This window comes from Chelonia mydas, chromosome 18 (genome assembly GCF_015237465.2).
Source record: "Chelonia mydas isolate rCheMyd1 chromosome 18, rCheMyd1.pri.v2, whole genome shotgun sequence".
Classification (NCBI taxonomy): domain Eukaryota; kingdom Metazoa; phylum Chordata; order Testudines; family Cheloniidae; genus Chelonia; species Chelonia mydas.
In genome coordinates, this window is record NC_051258.2 from 5,357,113 (window position 1) to 5,380,862 (window position 23,750).

At 47.7% G+C, this 23,750-nt stretch overlaps 1 protein-coding gene across 3 annotated transcripts in view; it reads left to right on the top strand.

Annotated features, from left to right (window-relative positions):
- Positions 1 to 23,750, top strand: part of DDI2 (DNA damage inducible 1 homolog 2) — a 100,108-nt gene that overhangs the window by 36,176 nt on the left and 40,182 nt on the right. Inside the window, exon 9 of one of the 3 annotated variants that reach the window (XM_037880929.2) lies at positions 153 to 8,232. The exons of 1 other annotated variant lie outside the window; for it this stretch is intronic. In XM_037880929.2, the coding sequence (XP_037736857.1) occupies positions 153 to 2,113 (1,961 nt within the window). In that variant the 3' untranslated portion in view covers positions 2,114 to 8,232. Of the gene's footprint in view, positions 1 to 152; positions 8,233 to 23,750 lie in introns of those variants that run through there. One more of the 3 variants, XM_037880933.2, reaches the window with a different exon arrangement.

Sequence of the window (23,750 nt, forward strand, 5' to 3'; positions counted from 1 at the left end):
GGCACTTCAGGTGTAGTTACCAAACTGAAATGGCATACCAAACTGATATACAAAATGTCCTTACAGCCTGTATTCTGAAATTGTTATATTACGTGAAAATGTAATAGCTCTTATAATCCTAACTACTTCTTTCTCTTTCTATCCATGTATAGAGAATAGTGATAAAGAAACTACCTCACTGGAAATGCCATCTTTACCATCTTCTGATGGATTTAAAAGTCCAGTCCATTCTTCAGGACTAAGTTCCAAGAGCTGTAATCCCACAAATCAATTACTTGATCGCTCCGTCTCTGCCCCTGCTTCAATTTGCTCACACAAATCTAGTCTAGCAGAGATAATTGATTCTACAGCTGTGAAGTCTTTGGAGTCACCAGCTGAATGCCAGCTAGCTCCAGACCCTCTTCTGTTACAGAATCTTTCCGATCATGCTGCTCATTCAGCACACAATGACCATGCTATCCAGACTGGAGCAGTAGCCTGTCATAGTCCAACTCTACCTTCACAGAATACACTTGAAAAAACAGTGGCTACTGACAGTCTAAAGAAATATGCTAAAGAACTAGCCCATGGTCTGGAATCTCCTATGGAAGTGACAAGAGAAGGCAGTTTGTCTGACACCACCAGCAAGCATGGGCAGCAGGCGGTTCTAGATGTATCATTGCCTTCAGAACCGCTGGAACGGAACCAAATGAATGAGTTTCCTTTGGATCTTCAGACATACAAAGAACCAGTGAGTGAACGATGTCTGGATAAACAGAATGAACCAACCGAGCCAGAATATCCTTGTAATGTCAGTGGCCTTGAGTTACCTGCTGTGGGGGGGGAGCAAGGCCTTACGAACATCCAGCCGGAATCACCCGTTGACTCTCTTGCTGAGAGAAGAGAAAGTAGCCTGGAGAAGATAGAGCTATCGTGTGGAAACGGCAATATCCCAATGTCCGCATCCTGTGGCTGTACACATACAGAAATCTTCATGGAAACAGATGTAGCTGAGCAGTCTGTAATCACAGGGCATAACTTGTCAAGGAAACAGAACGCTCAAGCGAAGAATATTGGTGGATCTTGTCTGAATGTAGATTGTTCTTTGATGCAAGTAGAGTCAGCAAAGCATGACTCCTCCTTCTCTGTATTTTCGAGTAACCCAGTTTCCACTAGTGATTTACTGCAGCCTGAAACCAATGTTGAAATGACTGCAATATGTACTGAGTTACCTAATTTATCAGCTGAAGATAGCTCTTCCTCACCTGACATTCGTCAGGTGAACGGTGATACAGCAGCATCCACTGAAGAGCCATGTTTATCTTTAACAGCAGCATTGAAGGAGCTTCATGAACTTTTAGTTATAAATAGTAAAGGAGATTCTGTCATTTTTATGACTGAAGAAGACACGGGTCAGCCAGAAACTGTTCTTGAAGAGCAAATGGAATGCAAGGAGCTTTCTGATGATGAACATGAAAGTGTGGATCCAGAGAGTGGGGATCTAAATAGCTCCTTTCATACGGTGATGCCTGAACATGCGAACCCTGAGGGGCTAGCAGGGGCACCATCTTATGCTATGGGAATAGAAAATGCTAGCATCAAGGTTTTAACCAGCAGCCAGTCAACTGTTGAAAAAGATGCTCTAGAGATACAGAAGTCCTCAGGTAAGAGTAATTCTGTCATTCTGAGCTCAGTTGCAACATTTGATCAACTACAGAATACTGAGCAGGCAGAAATTTTACCTGAACGTTTAGTAAATGACCAAGTTCCAGCCAGTCAGACTTTAGAGCTGAAGAGATCACGTTCACCTGAGCTCACGGTGGAGGAAGATGTTCCTCAGGATGCTCAGAGCCTGTTAACAGAAGTGTCTGAAATAACTGACAGTTCCTCAAATCCTGAAGATCCAAGGCCACCCTGTGGACTTGTTGAGCCATTGCTCTGCCCTCCAATCAGCGATCTGGAACTGCCCTCCAGACTTCCTCCGCTGCCTGTTTTCCCTGCCGCCGACATTAGTCAGATTCTGTGCGCTGGCTTTACCATGCGGGAAGCTCTTGAAGCTTTGGAGCAAGCTGGTGGAAATGCAAACCTTGCTCTTCTCTTTTTATTAGCCAAGAATATTGTAGTTCCTACATGACCATGGAAAAGATGGCCTGACTGCTCCATCGTCCTTTTAAAGAACATATCTAAATTATATAGAGTAAGCTGCAAGCCGAATGTTGTCAGATTTTTTTAAAAAAAATTATTTTTAGCCAAAGTAATTTATGATCTCTTGTGTGTGTGTCATGCGTTAAATTTGGGCCTTTTTAAAAGAAAAGTCTTGGCATTGTGTAAACACATTAGCTTTGAATTTTCCTTAAGATGGTGCATACTGGAATAAAATTGTTTTTATTTAATTGTATGATTTTAGAATGAGCTCCCATATTATGAATAAAAAGCAGAAGCCATTGAGAAAACCACCACCCCATTCAGGTAAAAGCAGATTGCGAAATGAACTGAATGTGCATGTACATGCATCCCCAAGGCAATGGAGAGCATGTGCTGTTATAGGAGAGGCACACAAGCTATGAACTCAATATGGTACAAACTGAAACAAAGTTTGTCAATTAAGCTGTTTGGAATTGTACCAGTGATCACTCTACTGTGCTTTTATAATCTGATATTAATCTGATGCTGATGAAGAATTGTAGCAGCTACTAGAGGTATGTCAGTGCTCACAGGGTTCCGGATCCAAAAAGGTTTTGCAGGGATGTTCAAAGCTTTCACATTTTTGTGCATTGAAAGCTGATGCGTAGATTCCCAAAATGTATTCAGCTATTGGGCCAGCGTGTTAAAGTTTACATGGTGGGGCAGGGGGAGGAGGGAGATAAAGTTTGGTGCTACCAAAAATAAGAGACAAGGCAAATGATCTAAAGATATCCTGGGGTTAATCTTTTATTTCATTTCCCCTAATGAAGGATGTTTGATCCCTTTATAGATTTGCCCATATCTTCCTCCACACAGAAGGGAGGGGTGGGGGGAAGCCTTCTTAAGGAGATACCTTTTAATTTGTTTTGTTAATTTCATAATTGCATCTGTTGCTATGGCTTTTCTCCTTTTGCTTCAGTCCCCTACAAAGGTATATACTGTAACTGTTAAGAGAATGGATTCTCTATGCACTGAGTAGGGATGTATAATTAAAGGATTGAAGAAATTTGCTTTGCACTAGTTTATCTCAATGCTTGGGGGTGATCAATCGCTCAGCCCTTTTTAAAATGAAAACTCAAAGGCTATGATATTCACTGCAGAAATCTTCACTGCAAAAACTCTTAGTGGATCTCAGTTTAGTACCATGTGATAGGTGAAGACGCTCCACGTAAAGCAACCTGAAACTAGGGCACTGATCTGGCTTCTGTATTACAGCCATGGAAGCCTTTCAGGAGGTTCTCATCAAGAACTGTCTTTTTAGGACCTGCAGAGACTGTGCTCAGGAAAGGCTGATTCCAGGGAATCAGGTGCTTTCATGGGAATGAACGACTCTTTCTTCTGCTTTATGGAGGTTCATGACACTGTTGAGGAGGGGAAGAGGGAAAAGCATGATAAAATGTGATACCAAATTGTGAGTAGAAACCTTAATCCGGTCCCATTTGCAAATCTCTGAAATGGCTTCACCTAAAATGTAATCTCTGACTTCCTGCTTGAGACAAATAAACTGAAGTCGTGAGTCCACAGTGACTGAGAATCCATTTTCTCAGCACATTATGTACGTTGGGTTTGTCTGGGGCTCGGGGCTTGCTTAGAATATTTGCTTATGTGCATTTGGGGGCTTTCAGGGGACTGATTTATAAACCACATATATTCAGTCAGATATATAGACTTGTGGGAGTCCCTGATGGCAGTGAGGGATAACTTGATTTTTTTTTTCAGTGGGTAATGTAGTCAAGAATAGCTTTGAGGAGTCCTGTGAACACCCCATAGAGCTTTCACAAGAATTGTGACCATAGAATCTAGGAAACATCAAATGATTTCTTTAAACCTTGCTCAAGGCTTCTTGAGGAAATACTGGTGTTTCAGGATTTTTACCAAGCACTAAAGGCTTGATAAGAAGCAGGTGGTGGCAATAAGCACCTTATGAAGTATTCTACAGTGAGCAGTACCCGGGTGGTAAGCTGTAGTATCTTGGGTCATTATTGTAGAATTGACTTATAAGAACCCTTTCTCAAGGGCCTTTGGAAATGAGATGTACTATCATATCCTAGAACATCTCTGGTCAAATGGAACTGCTGTAGGAATTTTTGAGGGGAAGTTCTATGGCCAGTGTCATACCGGAGGTCAGATCAGATGATCACAATGGTCCCTTCCGACCTTGGAATCTATGAAGCTATCCCTATTTGCCTCTGCTTCAGCTCGCTACAAACAGTAGCTAATAGTAAAGTTCCTTTCTTTCCCATCTAGACTGTTCTTAGTCCAAACAGCCAGGCTCTGCTCCTAGGTATGCTCTTGCAGCACCATAGACTTCACTGGGAGCTTCTTGGGGAAGATGCTTAGCTGGTATAAGCTGTCATATCTCAGTTGAAGACGCAAGCCGAGGGTTTGCCCTTAGAGCTGAACTTGCTGCCCTTGGCACACAGCTTGATTTACTGCCCCCTATTTAAAACACCAGATGTTAGTCATCCGATGTTACAATACCCATGTCAGATTTACATGTTAACTTTTTTAGAAGCAATTGCTAATAGCTAAATGATGGTATGGCTGCTTTGCACAGGCCGGGTGAAGGTTCTAGTTTTATGGCCATAGTGAGTTACAGATTGCCCCTGCACAATTTATGCTAATGAAACTTTAGAGCATCAGCCAGTTTGCTTTGATAGTTTTATTTTTTCTGTCATATACTATAGTTTTTAAATTTTTACATTTTTGAACTCTGCCCATGCTTTACAGAAAATAAACGCAAATCAGTACTGCTAAAATTTCCTGTGTCACTTTCTCTAAATGGCTGGAAACAGAGGCCTGACCCCAAAACTGTAAAATCGCTGCAATTACCTAAAATCCATCTAAACCTGGTGCGTTTAAGGTCTGTATTATATGGAACTGCTTTGAGTGAGCTATGCAATTGGATTAAATTAGAGAATAAACAGAACTGAATAATTTTGTCTCTTAAGGAACAAGATTCAATAAACAGAATTATAAAACTTGAAAAAAGTTTGATTCTAAAACAATTTACTTGAATCTTCTTAATCCAGTAGAATGCATAGGGTTGTTTTTCCTTAGAGATAGTGCTACCTAAGAACTGTTGTCTTCTGTTTTAATGTGTAGCACCTGTCCTTTTGCTATGCAGTACACTACCTCTGTACAAAGTGATGTGGAATCACTGTTGGATGACAGTGATAGGAGAGACTGCATATATTTTGTCCTCAGAGGAGAGATTTTGCCTCTTCCCTCTTTCCCCTCTTCCCCCCCCCCGCCCTCCAAAAAAAAAAAAAAAAAAAAGGTGGAGTGGAGTTCAGGCTTGATTTTTTTTTTTTTACAATGCAGATGACTTTCCTCCCCCAAACTCTTGAAGAGGAAATTAGAATCCACCCTGTGTAAACCAAATAGCACAAATTAAGTATTTTGTTTGAGGATTAAAGCATCATTTCTAATTAACATTGCATACATCAGACAGAACACATGACTGCAGTGTAACTGTACAGTCAACTTTATGATCAAATCTGAGTTCATCAGAAGCTAACGAGGATGGGTATGAATATACTAAGAACTAGCTGGTTCTGGGAGCTGGAGTGGAAGGCAAGATGAAAAGGAGCAATGGCAAGGCTGGAGAGCATTTTCTTTTTTGTCTGGTAATCCTTTGACTGTCTCTTAATTCTTGCCAAGAAGTGGACCCATCTCGGGCTGGTATTTTCCAAGTCTGTGTTCAGTGTTGTTCATTGGCCTTTATCCATTGCCAAATTGCAATTAAGCACTTGTTGATAGCTTCAGTAGAGACACCAAAGATTGAATGGGCCTTGTAAACTACTCCCTGCACCGAAAGGGAATGTTTCCAGATTCACTGCATTTATTTAGTGCCTTAAATCAAAGGGTCTTAAAACTCTGCAAATAACTGAGTTAAATCTTGTGACACCCTGGTGAGGGAGGGAAACGTTTTCCCTATTTTACATATAAGAAAACTGGCCCAGAGAAGCTGTGTCTTACTCAAGATACCAGGAAGTCTTTGGTAGCCTTTAGCAAATCACTTAACCTCTCCATATGTAAAATGGGATGGCATTTCTCTCACTTAGCAAGGATGTTGGAAGGGTTTGTAAAGCCCGTTGGGTCTGAGATGATGTAACTGAAGAGTATTCTTTCTAGACTAAGGTGTGCTGCATGCTGCTAGGTGTTTTACAGAACTAGGGGCTTGAGGGGACATCCAGTGGGCTTAGGATCCTCTTTCTACATCTACTTGTGTCCTCCCAGCACTCAACCCCAGCATCCCTGTTGAGAGAGAGAGAGAAACCATGGGGTGGGGTATGCATATCTTAGCCTGGCTCTCTTTCAGATTTGGAGCCCTCTTGTTTTCTTCCCTTGCACCTGCCAATCCCTGGGATGTTCTCTTAACCTCCTCTCCACCTTGCTGGCTCCAGAACCTAAATACCATTCTCCTTAGAGGGCTGGATAAAGGTCATAACTTCAGTTTGGCTTTAAGGGAGCTAATGTGGCAGCCCCAGGACTGACACCCAGTGCAGCATCTCTGAGTTCAAACATTGTTCCTAAACAACAATCTGGATTAGAGCCTCTTTGTGCCCTTTGACCAGCATCAATCCTCCTCTCCCCATTCAGAGCAGTTTGCCCCAAACGGGAATATTTCTCTTATCTGTTTCCCCACACCCCAAACTCTGCCAATGCCTCTTAATCCTGACCCACAGAACCTGGGCTGCTCTAGCCTGCGGACAACCTCTCAAGAAAAATCTGGGTTTTACCACCTTAAGCAGACATGGGGGTGCTGTTAGGCCTTGGTACTACACAGCGCTTTGCCAAGGGGCCCTGCTCAGTACATCAACAACTGGGTAAAGTACCCAAATGATAATATGCCTTGTGCTGTAAATAGGACTGTTCCTACTCTTCCATCCCCATACTCAACTCCAAAGCAAACCCGTCAGCACAGTGACTCATCAGTCCCCTTCCTAGTGCCTCCCTGTGAAATGTATAAGTGGCAGAAAATTTTTTTAATGTGGAATACAGGAACAATCAGAAGCTTCTTAATAAAAATCCCAGTTTGTGTAGGAAATTCTGTCAGTAGCCATTGTTCCCATTGAAGGAATTCTCTCATTCCCATATTTAAAGCTGAATGCACAGTGTTCTATGAAATGGGGCAAGGGCTTACCAAGCTATCGACATCTGAATGTTTTCAGTGCCTGTCTGCAGAAGAGGATGGTGCCAGTGATACACTGGGTAGGGGGAAAGATGGACCTGTGCTGTGCTGAGTAAAGTAGACCTTGGAAACGTCTCAAGAAATTGATGGTGGTGAGGAGGGCATAAGACAAAGCCACAGTTCTTGGAGCAGGAATCCTTTGGTCAGTTCCCTCGAGGTTGGTCTGGGGTTTACTAGGGTTTTAAAGTCGGCAAGCCAACAAGCTTTGCTTGTGGAAAAGACCGTGGATCCATAATGTTAGGACTTTGAGGTCTGGCTGTTTCAGATGCTGCAGGGGGATCATCTTCACAGGTGAAAGAATACTGCCCTGATGACCCATTCAATACTTGGCCTTATCTGTGAGGCTGAGGACAAGGGAGGCAACTGTGATGGTGACTTTTGTGATGCGAGTACCAGCTACTGGGTAGGTTTGAAGTAGATTGGCAGGGGAGGGGGGGAATCTTGCAATGCTGCTGCCTATGCTGAACTGTCTGTGGATAGTGGAACTTTGCTCTTCAGGGCTGTCAACCAGGCACCGTTTGCAAAAGTTCCCTGCTCTCCATCTCTTCCATGTCAAGCTGTTTGGTTCCTATTTGACTGATGCTTTTTAGCTTAAGGGTTTTGCAAACTCACTTGAGGGAATCCGTACTCAGGAATCCTAAAGCTGGTTGCACTTGTCACTTCTAGGCTGAACATATGTGGTTTTTCTTGCAGCTGGGTGTTGAGGAGGGAAGATTCATTAATCCGGTAATGGGATGTCGTTCTGCCCTCAGTAATAAGTCTTTTTTTATTTGACTTGATTTTTTTAGTATTGGGGGACTGTTTCTCCAGGAAAAAATTGATGTGCAAAAAACAATTTGATATTTAAAAAAAATAAACAAGTTTTATCACAATGTTGTCTGGTCAATTTGTTTACAGCATTAATATACAAAGATCATTTTCTCTGTTTTGCGATATATTGACCTCTACTACTGGCCTCTCAGCTTCAAATTCTTATCCTTATTTCTTTCCTAAGTGAAGGTAATTTCCTTGTAATATTTCCATTTTGACAAGTAACAAGCTAAACAAATTCACACTGTTGTAAAAATCCTTGCTTATGATGGGTTCAAAATAGTCATGTGGGAGGTTGGTAAATTTCTGTTTGACCTCCTTGGAGCACTACTTTAGTATGGAATCTTAACTAAGTAAAGCACGTGAGCAAGATGTTGCATTCTGATTGGCTGCAGCATGTATTCACAGAAACAAGTCAGGCCACTTATACAAATGACCTCTGAGCCAATCAGAACGCAGACATACATTTTGTCTAGATCTTTAACTTAATCCTTTTAAAAAAAAAAAAAAAAAAAACCTTAGATTCATGGCCAGAAATGAAAGCTCATTTTAAAGATTCTCTTCCCCTGCTCACCAAGCCCATTTAACAGAATGGGTATAAGCATTTTTTTACAGTGATGAGGTCACAACTAGGCACATTTGGGCTGTGACATCATCACAAAGGCCAAACTGGACAATTAGAGTGTAGCTTTGGCTAATGGGCCAAAGTCTATTAGTTTTGAAAGGAAACACTTTTTTCCCTTCTGAAATTTGTGACAATAATGAAGACATTTCTGATGAAGAAACTGCCCCAGAGTGCAGTGACTGGTTTCCATGTCTTGACCAAAATCAGGGTGTACTGACCCTCAAGGTATCTGGTGAGCAGACTTCTTAATTCACTGCGTCTGGATCATCTCAGAAGCCGTCATTATAAGAGAAGCTTTTCTACATTAAAAACCAAAGCTGTTCTCAGGAGCAGAATGACAAAGGAGTCCGTTTGAACATTGGTTTCCTCTTCACTTGCCGTTCAGGGTTCTACACTTGAGGTGCTGAGGTATTAAACTCCTGAAATGGTGCTCGGGGCTGCTTGGGTGTTAGTGATGGTATCACTGAGGAAAAACTGAACCTTGACTGTGGCCTCTGCAAGCTAGATATGGAAGAATCTTAGAGATGGAAAACGCCTAAGAGGCCAGCAGTGAAAGAAAGTCCCTACAGAGCACGGTCTTGTTTTGTCCAGTGCCGTTCTAAACATAGCAAGTGATGGGACCACAATCACTTCCTGTGGGAGATGATGAAAATGGAATAAATTCCAAGGCCAGAAGGGACTATTGTGATCTAGTCTAGGGGTTCTCAAACTGGGGGTTGGGACCCCTTGGGGTTGTGAGATTACATGGGGGGGTCATGAGCTGTAGCCTCCACCCCAAACTCCGCTTTGCCTCAAGCATTTGTAAGGGTGTTTTTAATTTATAAGGGGGGGGGGGGGTCGCACTCAGAGGCTTGCTATGTTAAAGATCACAGGTTCAAAAGTCTGACCTCCTGTATAACACAGGCCACAGAACTGCCCCAAGATAATTCCTAGAGCAGATCTTTCAGAAAAACATCCAATCTTGAGTTAAAAATTATCAGTGATGTCTTGGTAAATTGCTCCAGTGCTTAATTACTCACACCATTAAAAACCTTATTTCTAGTCCAAATTAGTGTAGCTTCAGCTTCCGGCCCTTGGATCGCGTTAACCTTTCTCTACTAGAGTTCATTATTAAATATTTGTTCTCCATGTAGGTACTTAAGCTGTAATCAAGTCATCCCTTAACCTTCTCTTTGTTAAGCTAAATAGTTTGAGCTCTGTCACTACATGGCATGTTTTTTAAACCTTCAATCATTTGTGTAGCTCTTCTCTGAACTGTCTCCAATTTGTCAACATCTTTCTTGAACTGTGAGTACTGGACACAGTATTCCAGCAGTGGTAGCACCATTTCCAAATATAGGAGTAAAATAAGCTCTCTCCCCCTACTCAAGAGTCCACTGTTTATGCATCCCAGGATCACATTCTCTCTTTTGGCCACAGCATCACACTGGGAGCTCGTGTTCAGCTGATTACCCACCATGACCCCCAAATCTTTTTCAGAGTCACTGCTTCCCAGGATAGAGTCCCCCAACCTGTAAGTGTGGCCGACATTCTTTGTTCCTAGGTGTATATATTGACATTTAGCCATATTGAAATGCACGTTGTTTGCTTGTGCCCCGTTTACCAAGTGATCAAGATCACTGTGAACCAGTGACCTGTCTTCATTATTTACCACTTCCCCAATATTTGTCATCTGCAAACTTTATTAGTGATTTTGTTTCCTTCCAGGTCATTGTTTAAAATGTTAAATAGCGTAGGGACAAGAACCACTCCCTGCAGGACCCTACTGGAAGCACACTTTCTCAAGGACTATTCCTGGTTTACAATTACATTTTTTTCTTTGTCTGGAAGTTTTTTTTTTCTCCAGATATGTGAGCCTTGTCTACACACAAGTTGTTCTGCTTTAATTATACCTGTACGGGAAAGGGAATACGCTATACCAGTATAAGCACATTTATTCCAGTAATACTGCATCCCTTACTTAGTTATACTGGTAAAACCGATCACTAAAAATCACACCCCCAACCAACAAAGTTATACCACTATGGAAACTCTGTAGACCAGACTTCAGCCACAAGTAGATAAGTCTTGCATCTCGCACTTGTCTGCCCCTTAGTAGTTGGAGCAATGATAGTGGGAAGGAAGATGATTAAAGATGACACACAGCACCTTGGAGATGTCACTGAACTTAATCATAGAGGTTCACTTCTTACCTGCCTCATGCTCTTCATTAGTATTTTATACCTTACCCACACGTGATGTAAAGTTATTCATGTTTCCTACAATCTGCTAATTCAAACATCACGTGGCTAAGGGTCTGAGAGGGCAGCTACATGGTCTAGTGGCTAAACCAGGAATGTGGGATTCAGGAAATCGTGCATTCTAATCGTGGCTCTCTCATTCTGTGGCCTTGGGTAAATCATTTAACACCCTTGCCTGTATTTCCCCATTTGTAAATTGGGGCTGAGACATCCCTCATGCAGGTAAAGAGTCTCCCATGGACAAAGCTTGCTAAGTGGTGACATGACTGTGCTAATAAAATTCATAAACTACAGCAGCTGAGGAAGCGTCTTGCATTGTTTAACTGCCGAGGAAGGCAGAGCCTGCCAAAATGGTGACTAGTTTTAAGTCACCTTCTAATTAAAATTGCCAAAATTTTTAAAAGCTGAAGTTTGTGCCTGGCTTAAAGGCTTTGACTGGTTTCTCTGCAGTGTGGGGAGGTTCACAGGAATGCAGATAACTAGACACCATAGTAATTAGACACTGGACTTGCAGTCAGTGTTCATGCTGATATTGACTCCCTTTTGCCACTGTCAGTAATACCCTTCTACTCCTGGTATCGGTACCCCTACACTATTGCAGATGGGTCATGGCGGATTCTCCATCACAAACCGTTGTTAAATAAAACTGGATATTTTTCTAAAAGATCTGCTCTGGGAATTATTTTGGGGAAGTTTTGTGGCCTGTGTTAAACAGGAAGTCAGACCACATGATTACAACGGTTCCTTCTGGCTTTGTAATCTATGAATCTCTGTCCCAACCCCTTTTTTTAATCAAAGCAATTTAAGTCTTCAATTTGTTCTCCATAAGTCATTCCAGGTCCTGAGCTGCTTTTGTTGCTCTTGTCTGAATTCCTTCCAGTTTGTTGACACCTTTCTTCTTATCGAGGGGCCCGTGTCTGTGACACAGCGTTCCATAAGCCAGAGCAGAGAACGGCTGTCGTCCACTATACGCTAACATGTTTTGGATGTTGTAGAAGAAGGCCCCTGTAAGGCCTTGTCTATGCTGGCAAGTTTCTGCGCAGTAAAGCAGCTTTCTGTGCCGTAAATCCCGAGGGGAGCACGCGGCCAAGCCACTTAGCGCGCAGAAACTGCGCAGTTGCACAGCACTGTACAAAACCCACCCCGATAAGAGATGTACGACTTTCTGTGCCGGGGCTACAGCGCCGCAGTGCCAGTGTGGACACCCTGGTTGATTACAGCGCTGCAATTGGCCTCCAGGAGGTGTCCCACAATGCCTGTTCTCGCCTCTCTAGTCGTCGGTTTGAACTCTACTGCCCTGCCCTCAGGTGACCAACTGTCAGCCCCACCCGTTAAATTCCTTGGGAATTTTGAAAGTCCCCTTCCTGTTTGCTTGGTGACGCGTGCAGTGGTCTCAGTGCATCTTTCCCGGTGGCCAGGCCTGCTCCACGCACCAGGCGATCCCCCGCTTGGAGCAATACTGGGCTGCTGGACCTCGTCAGCATTTGGGGAGAGGAGGCTGTCCACTTCCAGCTGCCCTCCAGCTGTAGGAATTATGATACCTACAGACAGATTTCACGATGCATGTCAGAAAGGGGCCGTGACCGGGACACACTGCAGTGCAGGGTCAAAGTGAAGAAGCTGCGGAACGCCCACCACAAGGTGCGGGAGGCAAACCACCAGTTCTGCAAAGAGCTGGACGCGATACTCAATGGAGACCCAACCTCCACTGTGAAGGCCAATGTGGATACTTCGGTGGTTCGTATGCCACTCAAGAGTGGACCAAGCCAGGAGGAGGAAATCTTGGACGAGGATGTGGAGGGGGACCTAGAGGCAGAGGACAACTCAGAGGTCAGAGATGCCTGCAGCCAGGAGCTCTTCTCTACCCAGGAGGAGGCTACCCAGTCGCAGCTGTCGGAGATTGGCGAAGTGGAAACAGGAGAGGAGGCCCCTGGTAAGTGGCTTTGATTTTGGGAATCACTGAAGCGACTTGTTGGGGGCAGGAGGTTTGCAGAAAGCAGACTTGTGTCTGTATGATGCGTGTACACCACATGCCTAGGCTGAGCAGCAGAACAGGGTGTTTGACTCCTTCGCTTCACAGGAATCTCCCTCAGATCTCCAGGAAACTCTCATGGAGATACTGGGCAATCTGCTGTCGCAGATTCTTTGGCAGAGCTGCTTTGTTTCTTGCCCCATTAAGGGTAACTTTCCTGCGCCACTCTGCCGTCACCTGGGGGCGGGGGGGGGGGGACCATTGCTGGATACAGGCGAGCTGCATAAGTGCCAGGGCGGAAGCTGCAGTCTTGGAGAAGATCCTCCCTTGATTCCCTGCTCACCCTCAGCAGCAAGATATCTTCCATAATGAACACTGCCGGTGGAAAATGTGGGGACAGTAATGATTATAAAGCTCCCCACCCCCACCCCCCCCACAGTACTGGCTCTCGCCAAGTGCCCAGTGTACAGTACAGTCCTGGAACACTTGATTTCTCCTGCAGTTACTCATCATTTTGGGGGTCTTGTGGCTCATGTGTGCTTGCCTGGGGTCAGCCGGTTAGTGACAGGTAAGTGAATAGTGGCTGTGTGTTAAATCACTGAATCCGTGATCTGTGTGTTGCGAACAATACTGCTTCTGTAAAATGTTGTGTTTAAACTTCACAGATATGACCTTGGGAGCCCAGCCTCCCTCTTAATCGCCGGCTGAACGGCTGCACAGAATTAGAAAGCATCCACAAAGAACTAAAGAGGACTTTCTGCAGGATGTTATGATGCACTCCACGGCTGAAAAGCAAGAATTGAAGGAGTGGCGGGACAGCAACTAGAGGGACCGAAAGGAGAACGCGGCGCGCCAGAACAAAGCCACAGAGCGGCTCTTAAATGTTATGAAGCACCAAGCGGACGGATTCCAGGCAATACTAGCTCTTCAAACCGAGCAGCTCCACGCCCACCCTCCCCTGCAGCTGCTGTCACAAAACTCTTTCCCATGCGTCCCCCAGATCCCGCCAACACACTCTTATCAACCTCCTGGCTTCAGTCTGTACCCGCTGCATTCCACTCCTCCCCCACCACAGTCCAGCACTGCAGACTCCTAGAATTCAGTACGCTCAAACCCGTCCCTCTGCAGTTTAGCCCTGTTGAAGTACAGTACCCGCTGCACTGTACTCCAAAGAAGAAGGTTGCATAGGATACCTGGACATACACAAATCTTTAATCGTCCCAGGACCCCACCTCCTCCTGGGACTCCCCCATCCCCCTCAGTGCTGATGTGGCTTTTTTTGTTTGTCTCTCTCCTCCGGTGGTTGTTTTTTAAACAAGAATTGTGTTCGTTTGAAAGCAAACAGAGCCCTGCAGAGCAACACAGTTTTCTTAAACCTTCACAGTGCATCATCTGCACCAGTCCCAATCACCTCCTAGCACTACAAGTGCTGCACTCCTGTGCGTAGCAACAAATATTAGTGGCTTTCAACTTCAAATTGCTGCCTCAAGGCATCCCTGATCCTTCTGGCCCCGCGCTGCCCCCTCTCCGATAGCCCTGGTCTCTGGCTGTTCAAATTCAGCCTCCAGGCGCTGAGCCTCAGTGGTCCAGCCCTGAGTGAAGCTTTCACCCTTCCCTTCACAAATATTATGGAGCATACAGCACACGGCGATAAGCACAGGAATATTGTCATTGGCCAGGTGCAGCTTCCCATATAGGCAGCGCCAGTGGGCGTTTAAACAGCCAAAAGCACACTCAGCAGTCATTCTGCACTTGCTCAGCCTGTTGAACTAGTCCTTGCTGCTGTCAGGGTGCCCTGTGTATGGTTTCATAAGCCACGGCATTAAGGTGTAGGCGGGGTCTCTCAGGAGCATAATGGGCATTTCAACTTCCCCTATGGTGATCATCTGGTCCAGGAAGAAAGTCCCGGCTTGCAGCTTCCTGAACAGGCCAGTGTTCCAAAAGATGTGTGCGTCATACACCTTTCCGGAGCAGCCTGCATTAATGTCCATGAAATGCCCACAGTGATCCACAAGTGCCTGGAGAACCATTGAGAAATACCCCTTCTAATTAATGTACTTGGTGGCTAGGTGGTCTGGTGCCAGAATTGGAATATGTGTGCCATCTACCGCCCCTCCACAGTAGGGAAGCCCATTTGTGCAAAGCCATCCACAAGGTCATGCACATTGCCCAGAGTCACAGTCTTTTGGAGCAGGATGTGATTAATGGCCCTGCACACTTCCGTCAACACGACTCCAATGGTTGACTTTCCCATTCCAGACTGGTTAGCGACTGATCAGTAGCAGTCTGGAGTAGCCAGCTTCCACAGTGCAATCGCCACGTGTTTCTCCAGTGCCAGGGCAGCTCTCATTCTCGTGTCCTTGTGCCGCAGGGCTGGGGCGAGCTCATCACGCTGTCCCATGAATGTGGCTTTCCTCCTCTGAAAGTTCTGAAGCCACTGCTCATCATCCCAGACGTGCATGACGATGTGATCCCACCACTCAGTGCTTGTTTCCCGAGCCCAAAAGAGGCGTTCCACCGTGGTCAGCACCTCCAGGAATGCCACAAGCAATCTCATGTCATAGCTACGATGCATGGCGAGATCGATGTCACACTCCTCTTGCCTTTGTAGTTTAAGGAATAACTCCACTGGCACTCGTGACGCGTTCGTGAGAGCAAGCAGCATACTGGTCAGCAGTGTGGGATCCTTCCTGCAGACCGAAGAGGCAGGACGCGCAGTACACAAACCGTTGAAAGATGGCGCCAAATGCAGACGGAAGCACAGGGATTGCTGGGATGCGAAGCAATGCATCATGGGGCATTGGGACAGGATCCAGGATGCCCCACAGCCCTCTCCGCCTTCCCACAACTCTTAGTGGCAGAAGAGGAAGAGATGCTCTGTGGGATAGCTGCCCAGAGTGCACTGCTCCGAATGCTGCTGCAAGTGTGAACTCGCTATTGCACAGGCAGCTGACAGTGTGAACACACAACTGCGGTTTCCCTTCAGAGCTCTGAGCGGCGCTGTAACTGCCGGCATAGGCATACCCTAACTTTCATTGGCTGTTTTGGGGGGTTTGCTGCCCTATGACATGACAAGCTCCTATCTGATTTGCCATCCGCTCTCATCTCTAGGTTACTGTTTTCCTGTTGGGCAATATAATATTTTGTATTGTAGTAGTGTGTAGCAGCCGCAGTTAGGGGCCAGGACCCCATTATGCTAGGCACTGACAAACCCAGAACAAACACAGTCCCTGACCTAAACAACTTATAGTCTGAATATAAGATGAGACAACAGGTGGCTACAGATGGGGGAGCACAAGAAAACAATGAGACAATATCATCCCCGGAGCTGCTTTACCGAGTGACGATTGCCTCTGAACTCTAGGAGAAGGTGTCTTTCTGTAAATGTATAATTGTGTGTATGTGTGTGTATTGTACATTGTCACTTCTTTGTATCTTAATGGTTATGGCTTACTCAGGTTGTGCCACTTCACCTGGAGACCTGCTAATGCTACATCTGCCAGTCGCATTGTAAGGGGCTTCAAGAGACGTGGATTGAAGGGGGTGACAGTCTAACTACAGTCTAGTTCCTGAGTGTATTTTTGATAGGTTGTGCAATGCATTTAGGCTGAGTGCTTGTTCCCAGCCCATGTTACCTTGCCGATGAGGCACACCTGTTCGTATTACTCTACGTTCCTGCCCACCCGCTTTTTTTTAAACTAGGTAAGAGCCATCTGCAACATGTAGTGTTGACGAGACCTCGCCTATATGCCTGCAGCCCAGGGATGCAATGCAGGGGCCAGAGGGCCTGACCATCGATGGCAGAGGCAGCCTGCTGGCATGTGTGGGGTGCAAGGTAGGGAGTCTCCCCTGGGTCCTTGAGCCTGGCTGGAGCTGCTGTGAGGCCCACCATCCTCCACCCAGGCAGCCAGAGACTGGGCCCCCCCACCCTACTCCAGGAATCATGGCCTTGGGCTTAAGAGCTCCTGAGCAGCGTGGGGCAGGGGTAACTCAGCCTCCCCCTGGGGCTCTGATTCAGAGAGCTGGGCTGCTTGGGTCCTGGTGGGTCCTGCAGCAGATGCAGCCAGGCTTGCTGCCCTAGGGGAGACCCCCTGCCCTGCACCCTGGCACCCAGGCCCACTCCTCGTGTTGTGCTTGGCTGTGATGTGCCAAGGGGCCACCATTTCCAGGGATGGCAGAACCAGTCAGGATGGGGTCTAGTGCCCCCACAATGGAAATTTAGTTATGGGGGTGATCTCATATCCACCCCAATGTGCTGTTCTCTGTGAACGGTGCACGACTGGGACAGAAGCAAAAGGAGGACCTGGAGGGGCCACAGCAGCACCTGGGACCCCAAAGGAACATGGCACCTTTAGTAAAATTCTGGTTTAGTCCCTGCTGCATCCCCACCTGCATCTTTGCAGCAGCGGGCTGATCAACTTAATGGACACACTGCCTGGGAGAAGGCGATGGGCAAAGAAGCCTCAGCTTATAACCTCTCCCTATCAATGTGCCGGGGGCAAAGGAGAATGAAAGACATAAGGCAGCCTTAACAAAAGGGGTGGGGGCTAAAGTAGAAACCTAGAGAGATCAAGGGACAGATGTGAGGAGCCCAAAGGGCTGAGGGCAAAATATGAGGGAACACACTCTGGTGCTTAGGAGTATGTAGCTGGAGCAGGCTCCAGGCTTGAAGCAAATTCCTGGTTGTATTCTGTCTACATGCAGTTGGGGATCAAACTAGAAAGAATGGAAGCGGATGCATTTAGTGTTGTCCAGTGGTGCAGAACCTTCATTGGCTATGCAGTTTAATCCCAAAATACATCATTAAACAAGACCAATGTTCTACATGTGACCTGTCAAATCCTTTGAAAGGGAATATTTCAATGTTCAACATTCAAATTCCGATCACTGTTCTGTCATTTCCTAACTCCTCCTTCCTGAGGCCATAGGGGCTAGTGGACAGGGCACTGGACGTGGACCTAGGGCAGTTAGGTTCTAATCCTGGCTCTGTCAGTGATGTTCTGTGTGCCTTGGGTAAGTCCCGTCCCCCGTCTGTGCCACAGATTCCCTTCCCACCGGTTGTCTTTCTTGGCTAGTTAGACTGGAAGTGTTTAGGGAGATACAGTGCCAAGCCGGGGGCCTTTATCTTTAGTGGGGTCTCTGGATAGAACAATAATAAAATTTCTGCTATTTCTACTGCAGTAGTAGTTGGGAAGGAAAATGACTGTATTTTTTGGCTCCAGTCCTGTTCTACCCAGTGTGCTTATAAGCTTCTTTCCCAACACACTTGCTCCCCAAGAGGTTCTCCCACAGTCTCAGCAAAGTTGCAAAACTGGCTTGGCTAACTCTGTAATTGCATTACGCTGGTGGTGTTTACCACAAAAAGCTGGCAAGCACTCAGTGCTCCATGCTGGAGCATCAGCCAGCTCACTGCAGAGCCCTGCCAGGGAATTATGTACCAGGTTGGGGAAACAGTGCAAATTAAACACATTTTTCTTGTTACTTAATGTGGAGGTGAAACTAAAATCAGCCATCAGTCCCCACAATGGTTTGAACATTGTATTCAGTAGCGTCAGCTCCTGGAGTTCAGAAATCCTGACTCAAAACCCCCCAAAATCGTGAGACTGGCCTGAAAATTGAGATTTTAAACCAAGAATAAATCTAGTTTGTCTGGGAGTTTATGAACTCCCCTGCCCCACCCCAATATGGGATAATTACAGCTTGAAAATCCAACCTTAAATACACACAATGTGCGAATATAGAGACACCGCCTCTCTGATTCCTCTCCCCCTCCCGGCTCCCCTGGTTCAATTCCGGCAGGCCTCCAAATCCCCAAGCAGGCAGGGTCCTGCAGCTGTCCCTAGTTCCAGCTTGCAAAGGAAGAGGCTTCCCTGAGGCTCTTACACCCAGTCTTTTCATTCCTCCAGTCACTGTGTATGGGGAGGGCTGTCAGGCAGCTGCTGTCAAGGCTGGAGTGGGGCGGTTGCGCTCCGAAGCTCTGTCTGGCACAGGGGTGCCTGGCTCTGCAGACAGCAGCTACGTCTGCCCTCTGCACAGAAGCCTTTAGTGGCTGGATAGGGGAACTGCTGGTGGCTCAGGCCAAATTCCTGAGCTGCCTTTTTTATATCATGGTATTTCCCCACCCCCACCAAAAGGGGCCAAAATCATTTTAAAAGATTTTCCTGCCCTATATCAAATGAGTTTTAGTCCCTGTTATTTTCCAAAACAAACTTCAATTATATTTCTCTTTATAAGAACAACTAGCACCAGCCCAGAAGTTCCTAAGCAGCCCCCTCCCTGATCTCTCGTGTGTGTCATTGCATTTTACTGTGTTTTAAGGAAATTACTTCTGGGTTTGAACAGGTCATTATTATACAAGCAGAATGGGGGAAATCGACTTGCTGCAGATTGGTAATGGGATCCTGTCATTTTTACCTCCCAGTGCATAGTTCAGAATCTACGCAGGTCTGTAAGAGCTTGGTCCCATGAGGTACTGAGTGCTTCTGACTCCCATCAGAGTAGATAAAAGTTGAGGGTGTCCAGAACCTAGCAGGATTGGACCCTAACTGACAGAAAAGTGGTTGGTTAGCTCAGGCCAATTGTTAGTGGACAAGAATCCGGGTCTCTCAAATGACTGTGACAGATGGCACCAAGTGGCTCCCCTGTTTACAGTCCTAGCAGAGAGGCTACAAGTTAAACAGACAGAACTCCTTTCCCCCTCTCAGAGGTAGCTCTAAGGTGGGTTGAGGCATGACAGCTGGGGAGGAAGCCAGCCCTGCCATTAACTTGCACCATCCCTGCTCTGAGAAGAAGAGGGCAGTGGTCATCTAGTAGCACGTCCTGCGTAGCACAGGTCCAGAGAACCTCACCCAGTAATTTCTGCGTAAAGCCTCTAATTCCTGTTTGAGTTACAGCATATTGTTTGCAAAGACATCCTAATCTTGATTTAAAGACTGCAAGTGACAGAGAAGCCATCAGAGCCGCAGGAAGATTGTCACAATGGTTAATTATCCTCACTTCGTTTATTTCTAGTCTGGATATGTCTAGCTTCAGCTTCCTACCACTGGATCTCATGCTGCCTTCTGCTAGTGAAAACGTCATCTTAGATTCATAGATCCCAAGGCCAGAAGGGACCTTTGTGATCATCTAGCCTGACCCCTTGTATAACACAGGCCAGGGAACTGCCCCAAGATAATTCCTAGAGCAGCTGTAGTAGAAAAACATCAAATCTCGAGTTAAAAATGGTCAGTGATGGAGAATCCACCACAATCTTGGGTAAATTGTTCCAGTACTTAATTATGTTCACTGTTAAAAATTTATGCCTTATTTCCAGTCTGAATTTGTCTAGCTTCAACTTCTAGCCATTTGGTCGTGTTACAGCTTTCTCTGCTTGATTGACGAGCCCATTATTAAATATTTTCCCCCATGTAGGTACTTATAGACTGAGCTGCCGTAGTTCAATATGCTAGAAGTCTCAAGCTGTGAGTACTAAAACATCCCTGGAATTTTTTAAACATTATAGATTACAATTTCCTAACTCTAAAAGTGTTTTAAACCAGCATGGGAGAATTCTAAATTAGATTCAGTCTTGACAGATAAAGAGGAATTGATCACAGAGTTAAAGATTAATGGTAGCCAAGGTACAAGTGATCATGGCCTGATCACATTTGTAATGTGCAAACAGAATAAAGTCCAAACCAGTAATATGTATACTTTGTAAATATGTACTTTGTATATATGTTATGACAAAGTTCCTCCTCTACCTTGGTGGGTCCTGCTCTTATTGGCAGATTTGCTCGCCTTGGAGCTTCACAGCAGCCCTTAGTATGGCCATTTTCATGAACCCACAGTCCAGGTCAACTCCTCCTGTGTCTGACCAGGGGTTGGGAGGTTTGGGGGGAACCCGGGCCCGCCCTCTGCTCCGGGTTCCAGCCCAGGGCCCTGTGGAATGCAGCTGTCTAGAGTGCCTCCTGGAACAGCTGTGCGACGGCTACAACACCCTGGGCTACTTCCCCGTGGCCTCCTCCCAACACCTTCTTTATCCTCACCATAGGACCTTTGGTGTCTGATAATGCTTGTACACCTCAGTCCTCCAACAGTCCGCATTCTCACTCTCAGCTCCTTACACGCACTGAAATGAGCTCCTTTTTAAACCCAGGTGCCCTGATTAGCCTGCCTTAATTGATTCTAGCCGCTTCTTGATTGGCTGCAGGTGTTCTAATCAGCCTGTCTGTCTTAATTGTCTCTAGGAGGTTCCTGATTGTTCTAGAACCTTCCCTGTTCCCTTACCCGGGGAAAAGGGACCTATTTAGCCTGCTCTCCTGCTGCTGCCCTCTGGCCTGGGCTTTCCTTGCTTTTGCCCTTGCTTTCGGCTTCCCCCCCTGACTGGGCCAGATGCTCTCCCCCCTTTCTTTTTGTTGTTGTTGTTGTTGTGTTTTTTTTCTTTCTCCGCTGTTGCTAGAGTTCTGGCCGGCTGCCAGCCGGCTGTTAGCCCCCCCCCCCCCCGCCCTCGGACGCTGCTGCCGCTCCAGCTGAAACCCCCGCCCCCTGAGAGAGGGGGGAACTGCCGGCCTGCTTCCCCGGAGGGGGGGGAGTGGAAGGACCCAGCCCCCAGACCCAGCCGCTTGCTGTTTGTCTGCGGACCTGCCTCCGCCTGAGAGAATTTCTTATCATCCGCTCCGGCATCCCTGGAATGCGAAAAAGAAAGCCGGGAACAGACAAAGAAACAGCCGTCTACCGGAGGAACACCGGCCGGGGAATCTACAAATCGCCGTGGAGGGGGCCCAAGACTGAGTAACTTTCGAACTGTGCTCTCGTGTGGGGGGAGGCCTTGACTGTGTCGTGACTGTGTTTGTAGGGACACAGGGGGTGTGGCACGGAGCTGCCCCCCGATCCATCTGTGTCCTCCCAACCCCCACACTACTATCCTCATCACTGCCCCCTCCATCGTCATTGCTGGCTGTTTAACATCTGCCTCTGGACTTAGCTGCTCGCCCTGATTCCACCGTGTGGGCCAGAAGCACCAGCCAACCAAACAGGACTCTCTGGACAAGCGTACGGTGGTTCATGTGCCCCCCCGCCCCGAACTGCCCATCCCACGGCCTGTCCCTTTTTACCTGATCCCAACTCCTGTTAACCACCTGCCACCGCCCCTGCTGGGGCATCGACAATGGAGGGCATCGGGGTGACCTCTGCCGCTGCCATGCCCACCGCCTCCCCAGACTTTAGGGGAGCCCCCCAGCCGGCGGGAAAGGCCAGGGCAAGAAGAAGGGGAAGGGCCCCGCTAAAACCACCAGGCTCTCTGTGGCAGGGGCTACCCCCACTGCTGCGGCCCCGCCACCGACCACGGCGTCCCTCCCCGCTGCCCCCTCCATCGGCTCTGCGGGTGTCCCTCCCTCACTCCCCCAGGACGTATGCCCGGGTGGCAGCAGCCCCCCCGCCTGCCGCCTCCGCCACCATCAACAGCAGCCGGGGCCCTTCCCCACCATGACAAGGAAGCACGGTGTCTGATGCCTCCTGGTGCCTGCCTCACCCCACGTGGAGACCTACGTGCGGGCGTTGGCGAGGGTGGTGGGGCCCTCAGCCATTGTGGCGGCCTCCAAAATGTATGGGAAGGTCGTCTTCTTCTTAGCATTGGAGGCTGCTGCCCAGGAGGTGGTGAAGAGGGGCCTGGCAGTGGGGGGGTGTTTGTCCCCCTAGAGCCGCTGGAGGACCTGGGCATCCACGTGGTCCTGACCTCTGTCCCTCCTTTTCTTCCCAATGCTGCCCTGTTACCCGCCCTTTCCACCCTGGGGAAACCTGTTTCTGTCATCAGCCCTCTCCCGTTGGGCTGCAAGGACCCCACCCTCCGTCACGTCCTCTCGTTCCGCCGGCAAGTGCAGCTTCTACTGCCACCGGCAGCGCGTGACGGAGAGGCGCTCAAGGGGTCCTTCCTAGTCCCCCACCAGGGGGCCCGTTACTGGGTGTATTTCTCCACGGGGGAAGCCCAGTGCTACCTCTGCCGGGCGTCAGGGCATGTCCGGAGGAACTGCCCCTTAGCCCGGCAAGGAGAGGCACCTAGGATCCCCGAGACCCGGCAGGACATCGGCCCAGTCATTGCCAACACCCCTGGCCGCCCAGTACCCGAACCCGCCCCCCCTCCTCTTCGGACCACCACTTCTCCCATTCAGGCCCAAGGGGCACCGCCCCTACAACACCCAGAGGAGCAGGAGAGCCCCACCCTCCCTGCTGACAATCTGGCAGGGCCTATGGAGGAGGGTGTGGCAGAGATACCACCAGGCATGGGAGAGAGCCTGCCCCAGGGAGAATCCTCCCTCCCTTATGCTGCCCCACCGTTCCCCCCCCCAAGTCCCTGAGCCATCGCCTTTACCCCCTGACACGACCCCTGCTAACCAGCCCCCAGATGATGCCATGGAGGGCTGGGCCCTAGTCCAGGGGAAGCGAGGCAAGCGGAAGGCTTGAGCTCCACCTCATCTACCCGAGGTGGAGGCCCCCCGGAAGACCAGGAAGGGGGGCACCGATGCCGAACCTTCCGCTTTGCCCATGAGTGCGTCCCATCCACCGGTGTCAGCCGGGAAAGACGTGGCAGCACCGGAAGGTAGTGTCTCCCCTCCACGGGAGACCCTCCCCTCCGAGACCCTCGAGGAAGCCCCTTCTGTCCTGACACTACCCGAAGCCCTCGTGAACCCCGAGGCAACTGTCATGGCGGGTGCCAGCGGGGAGAACCCCGGGGTGACGGAAAGTGACCTCTCCTCCACGTTCGAG